This window comes from Colletes latitarsis, chromosome 8, assembly GCF_051014445.1.
Source record: "Colletes latitarsis isolate SP2378_abdomen chromosome 8, iyColLati1, whole genome shotgun sequence".
Taxonomy (NCBI): domain Eukaryota; kingdom Metazoa; phylum Arthropoda; class Insecta; order Hymenoptera; family Colletidae; genus Colletes; species Colletes latitarsis.
Genome location: NC_135141.1, coordinates 18,508,383 through 18,525,984, shown reverse-complemented (window position 1 = coordinate 18,525,984; position 17,602 = coordinate 18,508,383). Strand labels below are relative to the sequence as shown.

Here is a 17,602-nt window from a genome sequence, read left to right as displayed (position 1 = left end):
ATCCCCCATTAAAATTTTTCCCAGGGGTGGCCGAACACCCTGTATATAGCTATGTGTTGTAACCACGCTGTGTGCGTCTATGTGCTTTTTAATATAATAAAATATTATATTTATAATATTGTTTGCGTTAGTCTCATCCTCATCTTTATGTTTATCAGTACATAATATTATTCAGATTCAGACAAAATGTTGGCAATGTCGCGCATGGTTTATCGAAATGATCAGCGCATCGCGCCGCGCCGTAGTGGTTCTAATCAACACGAGTCCAGTATCACACGTACATATTTGAAATTACATCTAGCGACCAGTTAACAAAGTATGTAAACAAATATATTTTAATTATATCTATTTTAAAAGCATGTGCGGCCTTTTTTGGTATGAAGAAGTAGGAAATATGAATTCATATTTATTTAACAATAATGCACTTTTCCAAAAAATCTGAAAAAATTACGCATTAATAGTCATAATGTTACGCTATAGCTGTAAAAATATGAGCATGGTCACGTAAGTAATTAAGACAATATAAAGCTTTTTCACTATTTTTTAATCATTTTTTATTTTTTTGACTACGATCCACCCCTTCGAAAAATCTGAAAAAATTAGGGATTACTAATTCTTTTGAAAGCTTTATACTGTATAAAAACAAATGTGGTCACTTGATAACTTCGACAAAAAATCGACGGTTAAAATATTTTCGAATTTTTTAAAAATCGAATTTGCATCAAAAAATTCTGAAAAAATTCTCAAACATGTACATCAATCGATAGAATAACCATGATTTTTTTCATAATCTTTAATTGAGTAGAACGGGAGATATTAAGGATAAACCAAAAAATGATTTTCACCCCGTAATTACCCCTGTAGTAGAGATACCGGGTTGAAACTTTGGGAAAAGGGGTTTCTTCGAACCACCTATCGAGTGGTATTAACCCCGTTCAGTTTGGTTTGGGGGCACTTTTACCATGCTTATTCGGCTAGACCCTTTGGTCGTAATCCGTCGACTAGAACTCAAGATATCGTGGCAGCCATCTGGAAAAATGTGATTTCCAGAAAAACGTATTTAAAGTAACGCATTTAAACATATCTGCTGTTTTAATACGGCCAAATGGTTATAACTTCACCAATTTTTCAAATCCAGAATATCCATTTGTAGAAATCTCCAAAGGCATATACGTTCATAAAGTAAAATTGAAAGAAAATTGATTTCTTTAAGATTCTAGTGAACTGTATTTTTTAATCTTTTTTGAGGAATTTTTCACGAATAAACTACAACACCTTTTACAGTCTTTACCAGATTTATGTCTATATGTTCCAGTGACATTTTAAAATTTTTTGGGCGAGAGAAAGTTAAAATTGCTGGCTTAAAAAGAGTGGTTTCGTGAAGTTCATGATTGTTCAGCCATATTTGTTTAAAATGAAAAAAAGTGAAAAATTTTTAATTAGTTTGACTTTGGCTATAAAATATACTAGAACAAAAGAAAAGTCGATAATTTAAAAAATGGCAACACTTTGAATTTCGATCATCGATTTTTTCACGTTTTTTTTATCTCAAGGGCATAATGAAAGATAAAAATAAAAATTCCCATACACATGTTTGATATAAATGGATCTGAGTTTATACAGGGTGTCCCGTAAATAGTGTAAGAACCGGAAATGTAGGGTAGCTGAGACGATTCTGAACAACAATTTGCTTTGCAAAAATGTCGGATGGAGCTTCGTTTTTGAATTATTAACGAAAAACACTGACGAATCACGGCGCGCGCCTGCCGCGCACTCAGGGCCGTCCGAACTAAGAGAGCCACCGTGTCGGGTAGGTAGCAAGATGTGCATCGGAGATACGTCAAGGAACGAATACAAATAATTAAAAATACTACCATTGCAACTGTTACCTCGCGGATTGGATAAATCAGCCAGCTAAATCGAATTTATTAATTATTTGTATTCGCTGTTTCCAAGGAAGAAGGAATAAAATGTGGGAAGATGCTCTCGGAATTTTTAGGAAATTAATTCTTCGCACCTAAGTGACGCTTCTCGCCAGAGTGTGTTAAAATTAAAATAAGAATTATTTTCAGAAAATTAAAATAAATACGGTAAGAACCATTTGTAATCGTTTGTTATTAAAAACTGTACTGGAAAAGCAGACTGGATTTGTGCGTATCAAAACATTCCTCGAATGCAAAGGCTTTAATAGAGAAATAATTGAAATTCGACTTACCCATTTACTTGCAAGTTGCAATAGGGTCGGTTAGTGCACCCCTGTCGATCATGGAAAGGTCGAAGACCCCAATAAAAATCAGCTGATGGGACGGCCCGGTCACTGCACCCGCTTCTTACCCTGAAAATGTAAAAGTGAAAAGTGCTAGTGACCGTGCTGTGAAGTGTTTTCGGGGTAAGAAGCGAGTGCAGTGACCGGGCCGCCCCATCAGCTGATTTTTATTGGGGTCTTCGACCTTTCCATGATCGACAGGGGTGCACTAACAGACCCTATTGCAACTTGCAAGTAAATGGGTAAGTCGAATTTCAATTATTTCTCTATTAAAGCCTTTGCATTCGAGGAATGTTTCGATACGCACAAATCCAGTCTGCTTTTCCAGTACAGTTTTTAATAACAAACGATTACAAATGGTACTTACCGTATTTATTTTAATTTTCTGAAAATAATTCTTATTTTAATTTTAACACACTCTGGCGAGAAGCGTCACTTAGGTGCGAAGAATTAATTTCCTAAAAATTCCGAGAGCATCTTCCCACATTTTATTCCTTCTTCCTTGGAAACAGCGAATACAAATAATTAATAAATTCGATTTAGCTGGCTGATTTATCCAATCCGCAGAGGTAACAGTTGCAGTGGTAGTATTTTTAATTATTTGTATTCGTTCCTCGACGTATCTCCGATGCACATCTTGCTACCTACCCAACACGGTGGCTCTCTTAGTTCGGACGGCCCTGAGCGCGCGGCAAGCGCGCGCCGTGATTCGTCAGTGTTTTTCGTTAATAATTCAAAAACGAAGCTCCATCCGACATTTTTGCAAAGGAAATTGTTGTTCAGAATCGTCTCAGCTACCCCACATTTCCGGTTCTTACACTATTTACGGGACACCCTGTATATATTTAAGATATATTTTTCAAATTATATTCTTTAAGAAATTGCAAAAAAAAAAAAAAGAAATCGATTGCTTCTAGAGATCACATTATAATACATTCTTAATAAAGGCGTAAAGGTAGCCAAAAACTCGATGTTTATTATTTACAAAGATATTTAACGTTTCATTTTTGAATTTCAGTATACACGATTTAAATGCTTAACACATTGACTATCGATCGGAGAGATCTTCATCATACCACACAGGATTATATATTTATAAATACACAATTGTTAACTGTACGTGATCTAAAATTAAATACAACATTAACGAGCACTAGACAGGAGTCAATTTTCGAAGGATATTTAAGACTACTTATATTATATTACAAATTTCTTTTCAACACAGGAGGAATCAAAGGACTTTATTAAATTTAAAAATTTTGATTGTTAAAATAATAGTATTTGTGCCTGCGATAGTTGTTGGCAGACACGTACTCAAACGAGCGAACATTATTTTGATTGATACTTTGTTTTTTTTTTAAATGAGTAGTCTTAATTCTTCTTCATAAAATCCAATATTTCGAATGCACTAATCTAACACAATGAATCAGATTGTTTGACACGTTTCTGTCACGTAGGCACTAAGCGGCAATCATAAACAGTGTCACCTATTGATCGATGACCGTCTTGTCTCATAGCACGAATCTATTTTGGCCCGTTCTTCAGACACACAACGAAACCAGATATTAGCAGATACGTCATTGGGTAAGTTGGAACAATTTTATTTACGAATAACGAATAAATATTTTAGATATCTAGATATTTAAATATTTAGATATTCACTGGTGTATCTATTTTTGTAAATTGGGATCCATAAATGGACTTTCTAAACCTGTATCCAGACAAGCGAAACTGTTTGAAAAGAGTATTTACGAATAAATCTAAAATTTTTATTCATTATTCGTGAATAAAATTTGTTCAACCCTAGCTCGGACGAAGACAAAAACTCTTTCCCTTAACGACAAGGACATCATTTAAGTGTAATATGTTAATTTAAAAATATTTAATATGTATTTTTGTTTATCGACAATGATCCGTATTCAGGGGATGAAAACAATCCCCAGACATATTTTCCACAATATCTCAAAAATTATTCAGTCTAGAAAAGAATTGTTTAAGTAAAAATTGTGTATTTCTTAATGACAAATTTAATTATCTAAGCACTTTTTCATGATATCAGTTCGTTTAAAAAATATTATAAAATTATTAATTTCTTACATGTTTATTTTACAAATCGTTATTCCATGTTTGCACGACTTTTTCAATATAAACTACAAACCCACAGGAAAAATACGTATACTCCGAAATTTTGTATATCATCCCTTCGATAAAGTTAGAGTCGTTATAGTCGTTAAGTTCTGCCCTATGTGGTACCTAGGTGTTCTGTAAATACAAAATCGTTGAAGATGGTCGCATGATTGACAGATTAGTATTGAATTCTCCGTCTTGGGCAATTGTCTCGACAGTTCACCCCTGTCCACTTTGTTGCGTATGGTGGTAGTCAGACCACGATGTGACCGTCAGGAATTGGGTCCGGGGTTGCACATTTGGTGAGGTTATTGACTGGGAATGTCGCACAGTGGGTTTATAATACGTCAATCGCTACTGACGACGAGACAGTAAGACGCTAGAATTGCACGTGGTCGCTAGAAGGGCAGAAATTTCATGGCAATAAAGCAATTTCTAGGGGCCTAATTCCTCGCATAATTAATACTAAACCTACCCACTTTTGAAACTGAGTCAAGACCAAATCCGGATTCCCAAAGTGCCCAGAACGTTTTCTGGAATGCCGGTTACCTTGACCCACTTTCGAAATTGGGTCAAGACCATCCGGATTTCCAAAGTGTCCGGAATTTTTCTAAAATTCGAATGGCTTTGACCTTGACCTTGACCCACTTTCGAAAGTGACCAGCAGGGGCAAGCAATAGCAAGTTGTAATCGTTATACGTTGTCAGAAATACCAGGAGTGGTCAGCAACGGGCACCAGAGGTCAGCAGAGCGTGGGAGAGGCTGGCAGTAGCCAGTGGTAATGGTTATACGTTACTAGATATATCAGAAGTGATATCTGAAATAATATCCATATGTACGCTCATACATAGGAATAGTAAAAAAAATTTCTTTTTCTTCAATAATTAAAATATGATCAGGGGGTTTTAAAACGTGCATTTCCGTAAAAAAAACTCACAAAATTTTGTTTCCATTATGGGTACTTTGTTTATTTGCGTCTACATACATAGGTTGGAAAGTAAAAATGCTGGGCAGTCGAGAATCTCGACTCGAGATTCCAAATCGTATGCCGTTGACGAGAGGTCGGATTTCAGTTGTTCAAGTGCGAGAAGGAAAATGTGAGCCTTTCTCTCTCGATTCCCACGAGGCAGTCCGAAATTACTTCAGGTAGCTTCAGAGAATCGAGAAAGAGAGCATGTGTCAGTTTGCCTTTGTCGACTTTCCGAAACTCTATGAGCTCACGTACGCGTGATCTGGCATAGTGTGAGTAGTGCACCAGGTGCTCAATCTGGTATCTCTGGTCTGCTTTTGAGAAATGTAAGCGATGCAACAGTGAAAAAAAAGCGAGGATCAGCCAGTCCTTCTCGGCTCTCCGAAACTCTACGAGCTCACGTACACGCAATTGGACATAGTTTGCGAAAGTGGAATGAGGAGTTCCTGGAGCCCCCAATGCGCGATCTGATAACACTGATTTCAAGTCACAAATAAGTTTTTGCCGAGTTATTTTTTAAATAAATGATGTATTGTAATTTAAAATAAATAGAGGATTTACGGTATACGTATCAATGAGATACATCCTTAGGTATTTTAATAATATTGAAATCTTTAAATAATCTTAATCGATTGATTACTCCAATGAAATTAATCGATTGATGTTCAATGATGGACCGTACAGCTTTCATTTCGTTAAAAAATAATAAAATTTCTGCAATTTGGTCGTTGGTGACGTTACGAGTGACACGGAAATGGTAATGGGGCTCTAGAGCCCCAAAAAAATGGGCCGAAAAAATACATTGGCTGAAAGGTCTACTCGTCTGTGCTAATACTTTTTTTAGGTATCTATGAGCTCTACTTTCGAAATAAAGTTTAATGAAATACATTCACTATTGTAGGAGTTATGGTCGCTTGAAAATTGCGTTTTTAAATCCCCTCCATAAGTCAACTCACATGTATTTACGCATACACTACAGCTGTCTGCCCATCAATACTAATTCAGTGGATAGTTCCTCAACTGACCGCCATCCGTGAGAGGAGGACGCTACAATCACCTTCGAATTTTCAGGTCGGTATGGCAGTCAGATTGGGCTACGAAAGTCTATAGTGTGTAAGGCCTACTCGTATACTTCGTCTGTGCTATGGAGTCCCTTAATTCATGTAACACGAAAATGCATTATACGATGAATTTTATTTTTCATTATTATGTCACGAGAAACAATTTATTTCGTTGTATAAGATTTTGACTTATAGAATATTCAGGCATGATTCGTTTAACATATAATTGAAAATAGTTTGAATAAAACTTATGGTTCGATTCATTTTCATGAAACACCAATATATACATGTAGGACTAGAAATATAAAATCTATTCCCTTAATAAGAATGCGCGGATGAATACAATAAACATATAATTCTTAAAGATGGAAAAACATACGGTAACATATAACCTTAGCAAACACAACGTAACGTACAACACAACTTATAATATTCGTAATCGTAACACAACGTAACGTATAACACAACGTATAATATTCGTAATCGTAACACAACGTGTGATATTCGTAATCGTAACGTTTACCGTAACAGACTGCCGTAAAATCTGCTCTCGTCTTCCGGACGCGTGTTTTTATCCCTTCGCTTTCGAACACTTGCCGGCTTCACGTCCGGCAAAGCTCCGAGAACGTTCTCGTCGTTTCGTATCAATGTTTCGTTACCATAGTCCATGCACTCATACAATCAATCATTTATTCAATCTGAGTTGACACATTCATGTGATTCAATCATTCCAGAAAGTTCTTGACGTTTCGCATTTAACCCTTGCTAGTTCCTCATCCGGTATTGTTTCTCGAATGTTCCTAACGTTTGTAAACATTCCGTCTCTAAGGTCGACACACTCATACATTCAATCATTCAATCATTCAATCAGAGTCGACACATTCAGTCCGCTCAGCTGTTCACCGCGATCGATGCGATTCGACGAAGAACGCTCGTTTCCTACACTCGGCCGTCCTGAAGAGGCATATGGCCTCAGATGACTTCTTCAATTTCTTTCTTCGACCTCTTCTTCATTTTCCTCCTCGCTTTCGTTGCTGCCCTCGATCCACGGTTTTATATGATCCGCCGATGCTGACGTCCGGAGCGGCCCCTCGTGCTCTCCGACCTTGGCCACGACGTAGCGGTCATTGCGGAGGACCCGTGTGATTTCGTATGGACCCAGAAACTTTCCGGCGAGCTTCAACCCAGGCCCGAACTGGGTTCTCTGCACTGAAACTAGATCGCCCTCCTGATAGACCCTGGCGTTTCTCCAACGTTTATTATACTGCCCGCGGTTTTCCTGTTGGATGCGCTGCAGGCTTTCCCTCGCTTGCTGCCCTATCTCGTTCCGGTCGGCTTGGAACATATCCCTTAACTCTGTTTCAATTAGGTGCCTTACCTCTGGGTCGTCTTTGAGGTGTATTCGCGTGCCGACTAGCAGGGTGAAGGGTGGCATTCCGGTGCTGCGGTGGGGAGTGGCGTTTAAAAACTGCTGCTCTGCTGAGAGATATTTATACCACTTCGCGGGATTCGGAGCGGACATTTTCGTCAATAGCGGTATCAGCGTCCGATTCACCCGCTCCACCTAGCCATTGCCTCGCGGTACACCCGTGGTGATGAGTACATGCTCGATCCCTTGGTCCTTGCTATACTTTTCGAACGCCTGGAACGTGTACGCAGTGCCGTGATCGGAGATTATGCGTCGCGGATTGCCGAAGATCACCGCCTGTTTCCGCAGTCGATCCATAACCTCTGCCGAATTTGTAGTTTTCGTGACATAGAGCCACGAAAAGATAGCAATACCATTTGCGGGTGGAAGGGAGAGGGTCTAGGTGGCCGATGTGGTAGGTATCGAGTGGCCGGTCTCCCTTCTCAATCGAGTGCAGAAGCCCTAACTGTCGTCCCCCCTTCCGTTTCGCGAGGATACAGTCCACACAGTTGCGTACGACCTTCTCGACCTTGGTTCGTATGGCGGGGAACCAGTAGTCGCGTTGTAATAAAGCTTCAGTTTTCGTGGTGGAGAAATGCCCGTGCTTATGCGCCTTGCGTGCAACCTGGGTCTGCATTCCTTTGGGAATCACAATCCGCCAATCCTCGTTCACTTCTCGTAGAAGGAGTCCCCGCTTTAATGCGTATCCGTCGACGCCTCGCTTACTGACGCTGTCGATTATTTTCTGTAGATCGCTATCGCATTCTTGAGACCTACGAATTCGCGCTGTAATTCTATCCTCGCTTTCGATCGCGAGACAGGTCGATACGGGGTTACGACTAAGCGCATCGACATGCCTCATTGAATTCCCGGGGCGGTGTTCGATCGTGTATTGGAACTCCTCAAGGAGTAATGCCCATCGCGCTACTCGGACACAAAAGTCTTTTTTCCACATGGTCAGTGCGAATGCCCGACAATCGGTGACTAATTTAAACGGTATACCGAGCAGATATACCCTGAATTTTCTTAGTGCCCTTATTATGGCTAGAACCTCCAACTCGTAACTCGGATATCGTTGCTCCGCCGTCGATGTCATTCCGCTCGCATAATATACGGGGTGAAGCGCGTCGTCCTCGCTGTCGCGTTGTAGGAATATCGCCCCGTATCCATACATGGACGCGTCCGTATGTAACTCCGTTTCCCGCTCGGGCCGGTAAATTCGCAATACCGGCCTTTTAAGTAAAGCCTCCTTGAACAGTTGAAACGCGGTCTGTTCTTCCGGACCGAATTTGAAGGGTACGTTAGCTTTTAATAGGCGTGTGAGCGGTCGCGCTATCGCGGAATATTCCGCTACGAATTTTCGGAAATATCCCGATAGTCCAAGGCAGCTTTGTATCTGTTTAATTGTCGTCAGAGTCGGGAAACGAGCTATTGCTTTTGTTTTGTCCTCCGTAGGACGAACCGTACCATCCTCCACTACGTGACCAAGGTACTCCACCCGCGTCTTTAAAAATTCGCACTTAGACCATTTTATAACTAACCCGCATTCCGTGGCCCGTTTGAGAACTCTTTTTAATCGTTGAATGCCGACTTCGAAATCCGTCGCGTTCACTACCAAGTCGTCAATGTACGTGAGAACAATTTTTTCCTCGATGAGATCCTTAAACGCGGTATTCACAAATCTTTGGAAGACAGCGGGTGAATTGCACAGACCGAACGGGACCTTTAAATATTTATATTGGCCGTCGGGCACAATAAAAGACGTATATTTCCGGCTTTCCGGCTCAACCGTGACATGAAAAAATGCGTTTCGTAGATCTAACGTACTATACAGGGTGTTTAAATATCGCGTTAATTGACGGATTTGAGAACCGTTTAAAGAAATATTCAATTTAGCGTGAACTATAACTGAGAACCATAAATTCCTCGTACGGTATAGTTTTTCGTGTACGCGACATTCCAGAGACTCTCTGATGCGTAGATCGGTACACGGAACGATACAGGTTAGAAAAACCATACGCGAGTGTTGGCTGCTCTCAGTCACGTGATCGACCCAATATATTTACTTGGGATCGATCGTCGAAGATCCATAAACAGAGAGGGTAGAGGAATATTGAAATTAAGAAGAGATAGACATTGAAGAGCAGGGATAGCGCCGCGAGGTGGTGATTACCCCTCTCGTGGCCGCGACTGCGGATGTCTGTTCGCTTCTTAGCATCGAGACTCGATAGCTGGTCCCCGCAGCGAGCAGATCGACAAACGATTACGCTCCGCGACGAAACCAAATCTCCGAATATAGGTTCTGAGAACACTCGAACCTTTCGTTGAGAATATTAAATTGTTGCTCAAAATTAACTAAATCGGTGAGGCAATTTACCAGCCCCGATTATTGGCTGTACAATCTCGCCGAATAGCACGTGACGCTCGAGCTACGTGGTCGTGTGAGGGAATTGAAAAACTTCGGTTCCCGCTTGGCGAGATTATTAACAAAATTTAAAAGACTGTGGGTTTTTGACCGACTTTCATGTAACGTTTGTGCTTCGCGGTCATGAAAGGGGAATCGAGATAAGAATCGTTTCCCGTGTGTCGAAACTCCAGTCTCAGCAAAGGGCTACGGCCCGATCAGTACTGACGACTCCACGGACTGCTGCATTTGACGCGGTCGTGCGAGGCTGGCATTATCACGGACTGCTGCATTTGACGCGGTCGTGAGGCCGACTTTCCAACGTCTCGCTGCAACCAGCGGTCGTCGGAAGTCCAGTTTCGGCCAGTGGCTACGGCCAACTCAATACTGATTTCTCCACGGACTGTTGCATTTGACGCGGTCGTGTGAGGCTGATTATCTTCACGTGACGTTTGAGTTTCGCGGTCGTGTAAGAATTTGTCGTACGGACTGCTGCATTTGACGCGGTCGTGCGACAAGTTGAATTGTCCGCACGGTTTTGTATATCACCCCTAGGGTGGTCTCTGACCGATACCTTACGTGGGATCACCGTTTCTCTGGTCGGGGCTAAGAAATTCCGGACTTCTTAGCTCTCAACCTGCTCGAGCAACGCTCCTTGACCGCCTGTGAGTACGTACCCTGTGCGTAGAGCAACGCATAATGAGCACCGTGGTGTATGCTCCTTTAAACGTAAGACGCTACGTGCGCCGTTAAGGGCTACACCACACCGCGTCTTGTACGCAGGGAACGGTGAGAAACTGCGGTTTGGACAGCATTTGGAGCTTTACGACCTCCACCTGTTGTCCTTTCCTGCAGCATTCAACGATCGCTAAAAAGCGGAGAATTGAGAAATTAAATCTCTTCTTCCGCACAGCGATCGAACGGTTCTCGATTTGTGAGAACGTTCATATATACAGTCCACATACATATCTCAGTTCGTCGAGACGTGTCTGTAATCTCCGCTCTTGAGTGCGAACGGCACAGACAGGAGCGTGCGAGATTAATAGGTATTTAAATCCAGCCTTGTCTTTCCTTGTTACAGAACAACACATCGCGAACTTGGCCAGGAGCAGCCGGCCCAGGTTTTTTTCTCCATACGTCTGGTCGACGTCTAGGCGGTTTTTTTCCTTTTTTTTTTGATTAAAAAATAAACGTTTAATTTCATAGAGCAAATTCAGGTGCATCAATTTATTCAATACTTTTTCCCAGTGTCCTTTCCCTCGTAATCCTGACCACGTCAGACTAAAATAACCCCCTAAGGGCGGTTAAGGTCTTTAAACACAGGGTATCCAAGCATCGGTGGTACAACCGAGGTGGGGGTGATTCTACATAAAAAAGCAAATCGAAAATAAAGAATAAAATTTTTTCATTTGAGGTTTCGTTCTCGAGAAAATCGGTTTTGAATATTCAGCGAGTACGAGTACACGTAACTATGGTTTAGATGGATGTATCCCGATACAAGTCATATGTCACTTATAAGTAGTACCAATATCATTAGTATCAAGATGATGTGCTGTATTACTCATTTCTGCCTATGGATTTAGAGTGAATTAAATGAGATTAGTAACTAAATTAATTTAGTTACTAATCTACTTTTTTAATCCAAAAATTGTTGGAAATGCTGCCCATTGTGCTGCATACACAACTGTACTCGCCGAATTAAATTCGTATGAACGCATTCTAATGTATTCTGTGACTTTAATTCTTCAAATACTAAAACGATCCTCGCTTTTAGTTGAGGAAGGCTTATAATCTCCTCCTCGTACACTTTTGATGTAACATGACCCCATAGATAGAAATTAAGGGGTGTCAAATCTGGGGATCTTGGTGGCCAGTTTATTGGACCACTACGGTCAATCCAAACTTCGTGTAGTTCATTTAATAAATTCTTAACTTCTCGAGAAAAATGTGGTGGGGTATTCTCGATTTGTATATCTACTCATTGCGAAGGATTGATAGAAACTGTTAGTCAAAACCGAAGATAATAACATACTAAGACACCAAATGAAACTGTGAGAAGTGCTCCGAACGTCATGTCAATAGGAATGTACAGAAGTGGAAACATAAACAAAAGTCTGTATCGAGATCCATCTATCTGGGCCATAGTTAAGTGGTCGCGTACTCGCTGAATATTCAAAACCGATTTTCTCGAGAACGAAACCTGAAATGAAAAAATTTTATTCCTTATTTTCGATTTATTTTTTCATGTAGAATCACCCCAACCTCGGTTGTACCACCAATGCTGGGACACCCTGTATACAACAGCATTTCGAAGAAGGTTTAGTTGATCTTCAATCAGCGGAAGGGGGTATCGATCTCGAGCAATTTTGGCATTTAGTTGCCGGTAATCGACACACAGTCGAGCGGTGCCGTCTCTTTTCTTTACTAAAACTATCGGGCTCGCATATTCCGAAAAAGAAGGTTGCGCAATACCGTCGTGTACCCATTCATTAATTTGTCGATTGACCTCCTCCCTTTCGGAGGGAGACAGCCTTCTCGGCCGCTGGTATACCGGGTCGTCGTCTTTTAGGATTATTTTCATTGTAACGCCTACATCGCGACTCCTATCAGGCTCGTATTCGCGAACAGCTGTTTCCACGTCTTCTCGTAATTTCACGTTTTCAATGTGAGACAAATTAATCGCGTCGCGATCGTGATCGTGTTCGTGGCTAATGTACATGATTTCGGGCGTACTTTCCTGCGCGTTTGCTTGTTTCGTCAGCGTCATTTTTCCGTCTCTGACCGTCCATTCCGCGGCGTCGATAAAATCAAAGCCGCGTAATACCCCGTAATTTAAAACTACATCCTTCACGACATGCAGTGTAGCTTCGCGAATTTCGCCGTCGATCAATATTTCCGCATCAAATTTTCCGAGCGTTCGGTATTCTTCCGAGCCTATTCTATAGAGTAACATTTTTTCGACCATTAACGGCGGCGCTCTTATATCGCGGTACACATTTTCGCGGATCAAGGATACGTCGCTTTCCGTGTCTAGGACGGCTACCGCGGCACATCCGTTCACGCGAATATCTTTTCTATATTTACTTTCTGCCGATACCGCGACAGCGAGGACGTCTCTAGCACTTATTTTTTTTGTCGGGCAGTCGCGCGAAACATGACCATATTCATTACAATGAAAACACTTACGACCTTTGTTCCGAGCAGGGCATTCCGCTGTAGGATGACCTCGGTCGCCGCAGTTGGTGCATCTCCCCGTTGCGTTGTTCGATGGACCCTCAGTTCTGTATCCCGTCGTCGATCCTTCTCCCTTAGGTGTTGCGTGAACCGCCCTTGCCCGGAGCGTGATCCTACCACACGCCACCAATAAATCGGCGTTCGTCTTGAATCGTTGGAGTCGTACTTGGTCCTGGAGAACAGGATCAGGTATCCCGTCGATGACGCAGTCGATCAGCTCCTCCTGGTCGATGGAGATACGATTTGCCAGAATCACCTTCTGATGGAGGTAGTCAGCGAAGGTTTCTCCCCGATGCCATGCTCTTGCCTCGAACTGTCGCCTTGCCGCCAGCCGGTTCATTCTCTGGTGAAACATGGATTCCATTTTCCTCAAGAGGATCTCGATTGATAACTCCATGTATTCCGGCCGAGAGTGGAACCAGTCCAGCGCCTTTCCTCGAAGTTTCGACACTATAAGGATGCGAGCAGTGTCGTCCTGCAACCCATACGTGTCGCGAAGAAGCCGAAATTGCCTTGACCATGTCTCAAAGGCGGTGCCCGAACCGTCGAAGTAGTTAAGTAAATCCGAAATAGCCGTGATGCTCGTACGGAGGGGCTCTGAGATCGCGGGCGTCCCCTCCGATCTTGTCGTGTGCGGCACCTGACTCGTTTGCATTGTGCGCATTACCTCTAATTCGCGTCTCGCCAGCTCTGCCTCCCGAATGGCCATCTGCTTTTCCTTTTCCAGAAGCTCGAGACGTAGTCTCATTAGCTCCATTTCCGTCGCTCGGGTCGTGATGCATGGTACCTGTATTATGTCGTCTTGTGCGGATGCTTCTCCTCCATCGATAACACCTACCGGTTCACCTCCGTGGTCGAGCAGTCGTGCGGTCAGCTCATTCTTTGCCCCGCTTGTGGAAACGGCTCTTTCCCGTAGGAGCTCCTTCAGACGCGCCGTAGCGAAGTCTTGTAACAATCTTCCTTCCATTTATGAAAATAATTGTGTTCTATCACGCGCTCTTGGATCGATATCAAGATTCTGGATGAGCCCCCAAATGTAGGATTAGAAATATAAAATCTATTCACTTAATAAGAATGCGCGGATGAATACAATAAACATATAATTCTAAAAGATGGAAAAACATACGGTAACATATAACTTTAGCAAACACAACGTAACGTACAACACAACTTATAATATTCGTAATCGCAACACAACGTAACGTATAACACAACGTATAATATTCGTAATCGTAACACAACGTGTGATATTCGTAATCGTAACGTTTACCGTAACAGACTGCCGTAAAATCTGCTCTCGTCTTCCGGACGCGTGTTTTTATCCCTTCGCTTTCGAACACTTGCCGGCTTCACGTCCGGCAAAGCTCCGAGAACATTCTCGTCGTTTCGTATCAATGTTTCGTTACTATAGTCCACGCACTCATACAATCAATCATTTATTCAATTTGAGTTGACACATTCATGTGATTCAATCATTCCAGAACGTTCTTGACGTTTCGCATTTAACCCTTGCTAGTTCCTAATCCGGTATTGTTTCCCGAATGTTCCTAACGTTTGTAAACATTCCGTTTCTAAGGTCGACACACTCATACATTCAATCATTCAATCATTTAATCAGAGTCGACACATTCAGCCCGCTCAGCTGTTCACCGCGATCGATGCGATTCGACGAAGAACGCTCGTCTCCTACACACATATATGTATGTGTCGAGTCCTTAGACCGGTTATGAGTGCAGTGGTTGTCAACGCCAGGGGTTGCAAGGGAGCGCAAGCGCGATCGGGCAGCGCTATACATTGTCCAGGAGCAGTGTAGCCAGATCGGGCATAATTGAGTGCATCGAAATCGACAATAGTGACAACGAACTTCCTTAGCGTCTAACGGAGTGGTGGGGATAGCCGGCATATACTATCGCACGAGCTATCTGTACGTGAGTTCGGCACTTCGCACAATTTCGGGAAAACAATAAAGTACGCTAGTGTGAGCCTTTCTTTCTTGCTCTTGTAAAAGAGAAGCAGCTGAAATACGACCTCGCGATAATCGGCATACGATTCCAAGTCTCGACTGCCCCAGCATTTTTACTTTCCGACCTATGTAAGGTATAAGGAAGGTACCATAATGAAAAAAAAATTTCGAAAATTTTTTTTTAGCGTAAATACACGTTTTAAGACCCCTTGATCATATTGTGACTCTTAAGAAAAAAGAAATTTTTTTTGTTCCTATGCTATTAACATGAGTCGAATATACACAAGGATATCTTGACGATAATTTTTGTTAATAAATCAAAAGTGCCTATTTACGCACGTGCATACGTATGCCATTAACATGATTGCGTCTAAACAACCGAATGAATTTCAATGAAACTTTACATTTAAGTTTTATGTTCTCGTTTCAAGGTCTGATTAGATTTTGAGCGTGATCAGCTCTTGGATAATGATTATTATACGTCTTGTAGTTTTTTAATTATTCTAATACGTATACATTATTTGTAAAAATCTTTTAAAGCGATTTATATGAATCTTAAGAAGGATTAAGATCAAATAAACTTTTCTTCTATCTTTTCTAGAAAGGAAAAATTAAACGAAATCTTATACATTGCATACCTACCTAAACCACATTAAAAACGTATTCCACAAATATTTTAGAATAATGTTGTTCAAAGCTGTCTCACTATTAAAGGATTAATTAAGAAATAAATATTTAGAAATTGAAATAAGTAAAATTTATTAAAATGAGAAACCACTCGCTCGTTACGAGCCAGAGCCGTGAAGTGCGCGTGGCCTGCGAGTGCGAAAGAGAGTATGGAATATGGTATCAATTTGTTAGTTAGGTGCACGGACGAACCTGATGCAAAATCGGGGAGCCGTAGGAGCCACGCACCTGTTTGGTTGTCCAGGCGTCAGGGGAGGTGAACCCCTACGTGGTGCGTCCCCAGGTGGCGGATAGGGGCAGTCGCTGGGATGGGATGCGGGGATGAGGTCATTAACCTGAGAAGGCTGGTGGCCGTATCCTCGTATGACATCCCAGAGGTCGCAGGGAAAGCTCCCGCGGATCAAACACCGGTATGAATGTTTTGTGTGTGTAAATGTGTGTGTGAGTGGCCCGGAGCATGGGATATTTGCCGCGGGTTTTACCTAAGGCTGCAGGTTGGCCAGTTGGCTGCGGATAACTCCTGCGGCCAACGTGGCCACCCAGTCGGCGGCTTAGTCCTATGTCACGGGGCCGTGGGCGCTGGTGACCAGGCGCCTGCGGTTGAGTGGGAATGCGGTGGGAGGAGTGCCTGAGTGCGGGAGGGGCCTGAAGAGGCACGACGCGGTGGGAGACTCTGTGATGTCCCATTAGAGTTCCCGGTTCCTCGCCAGGCGTCTGAGGATGATCACCGTGGGGTTTTAGCCGGTAAGAGTCCGGCACTACCCGCGGGCCCACCCGAAGGGCGTGTCCATGAGGATTTACCCACGTAAAAAAAAAAAAAAAAAAAAAAAAAAAAAAAAAAAGTGAGCCTTAGGAGGGTGGAACGCCGTGAATGAACCCGATGCGAAATCGGGGAGTCACTAGGATTGTTGATAACGACGCAGACGAACTCAATGCGAAATTGGGGAGCTGCTAGGAGGTTGGAAGATGCGCAGACGAACTCGATGCGTAATCGAGGAGCTGCAAAGAAATTGAATAAATCACAGATGAACCTGATGCGAAATCAGGGAGCCGCTGGGATGGTAATAGATCGGGTGGACGAACTCGATGTGTAATCGAGGAGCCACTAGGTTGTAAGAATTTGTATTTGTCTTTAAATATTGCGTTAATTTGACAATTGAAAAAAGTCGATTAAAACATCGCGTGATCGATAGAAAAACGGGCCATTTATTGTACAGTGTTGTTCCTAGTTTACGCGATATTCTATAGTCTTCTCTGCGGCGTAATACGTTTCGGGAACAATACCGCATAGAAAAACTCCAAATTTACCTTCGATAACAGTCACGCGATTGGCCCAGTAACGGTTCCTAGAGAACAAGTGTTACTACGCCGAAACAAAGAGAGGATACAACGATAATAAGAGATAGATAACGAAAACCAGACAGCGCCGCGAGACGACAATTTTCCCTCTCGTGGCCGCGGTTAAGAATGTCTGTCTCTTCA

The 17,602-nt window shown here is 42.2% G+C and overlaps 1 protein-coding gene across 1 annotated transcript; it reads right to left on the bottom strand.

Annotated features, from left to right (window-relative positions):
* Positions 1 to 7,409: 7,409 nt before the first annotated feature.
* LOC143344962 (uncharacterized) lies at positions 7,410 to 14,437 on the bottom strand. Its single transcript, XM_076771617.1, has 5 exons — positions 14,138 to 14,437; positions 12,633 to 13,945; positions 8,346 to 9,514; positions 8,000 to 8,155; positions 7,410 to 7,900 (listed from the first exon to the last, which is right to left on the bottom strand). The coding sequence occupies exons 1-5, from the start codon at positions 14,435 to 14,437 to the stop codon at positions 7,410 to 7,412; spliced, it is 3,429 nt and encodes a 1,142-aa protein (XP_076627732.1).
* Between the last annotated feature and the right edge of the window lie 3,165 nt (positions 14,438 to 17,602).

Bases quoted from the DNA above. Each gene is read 5' to 3' on its own strand.
- LOC143344962 (XM_076771617.1), bottom strand. From the start codon at position 14,437: ATGGAAGGAAGATTGTTACAAGACTTCGCTACGGCGCGTCTGAAGGAG. The intron at 13,946-14,137 runs GTAATGCGCACA...TATGGGTTGCAG, and splicing joins TGGCGAGACGCGAATTAGAG to GACGACACTGCTCGCATCCT. The intron at 9,515-12,632 runs GTGTGTCGATTA...TGTCTTCCAAAG, and splicing joins AGAGACGGCACCGCTCGACT to ATTTGTGAATACCGCGTTTA.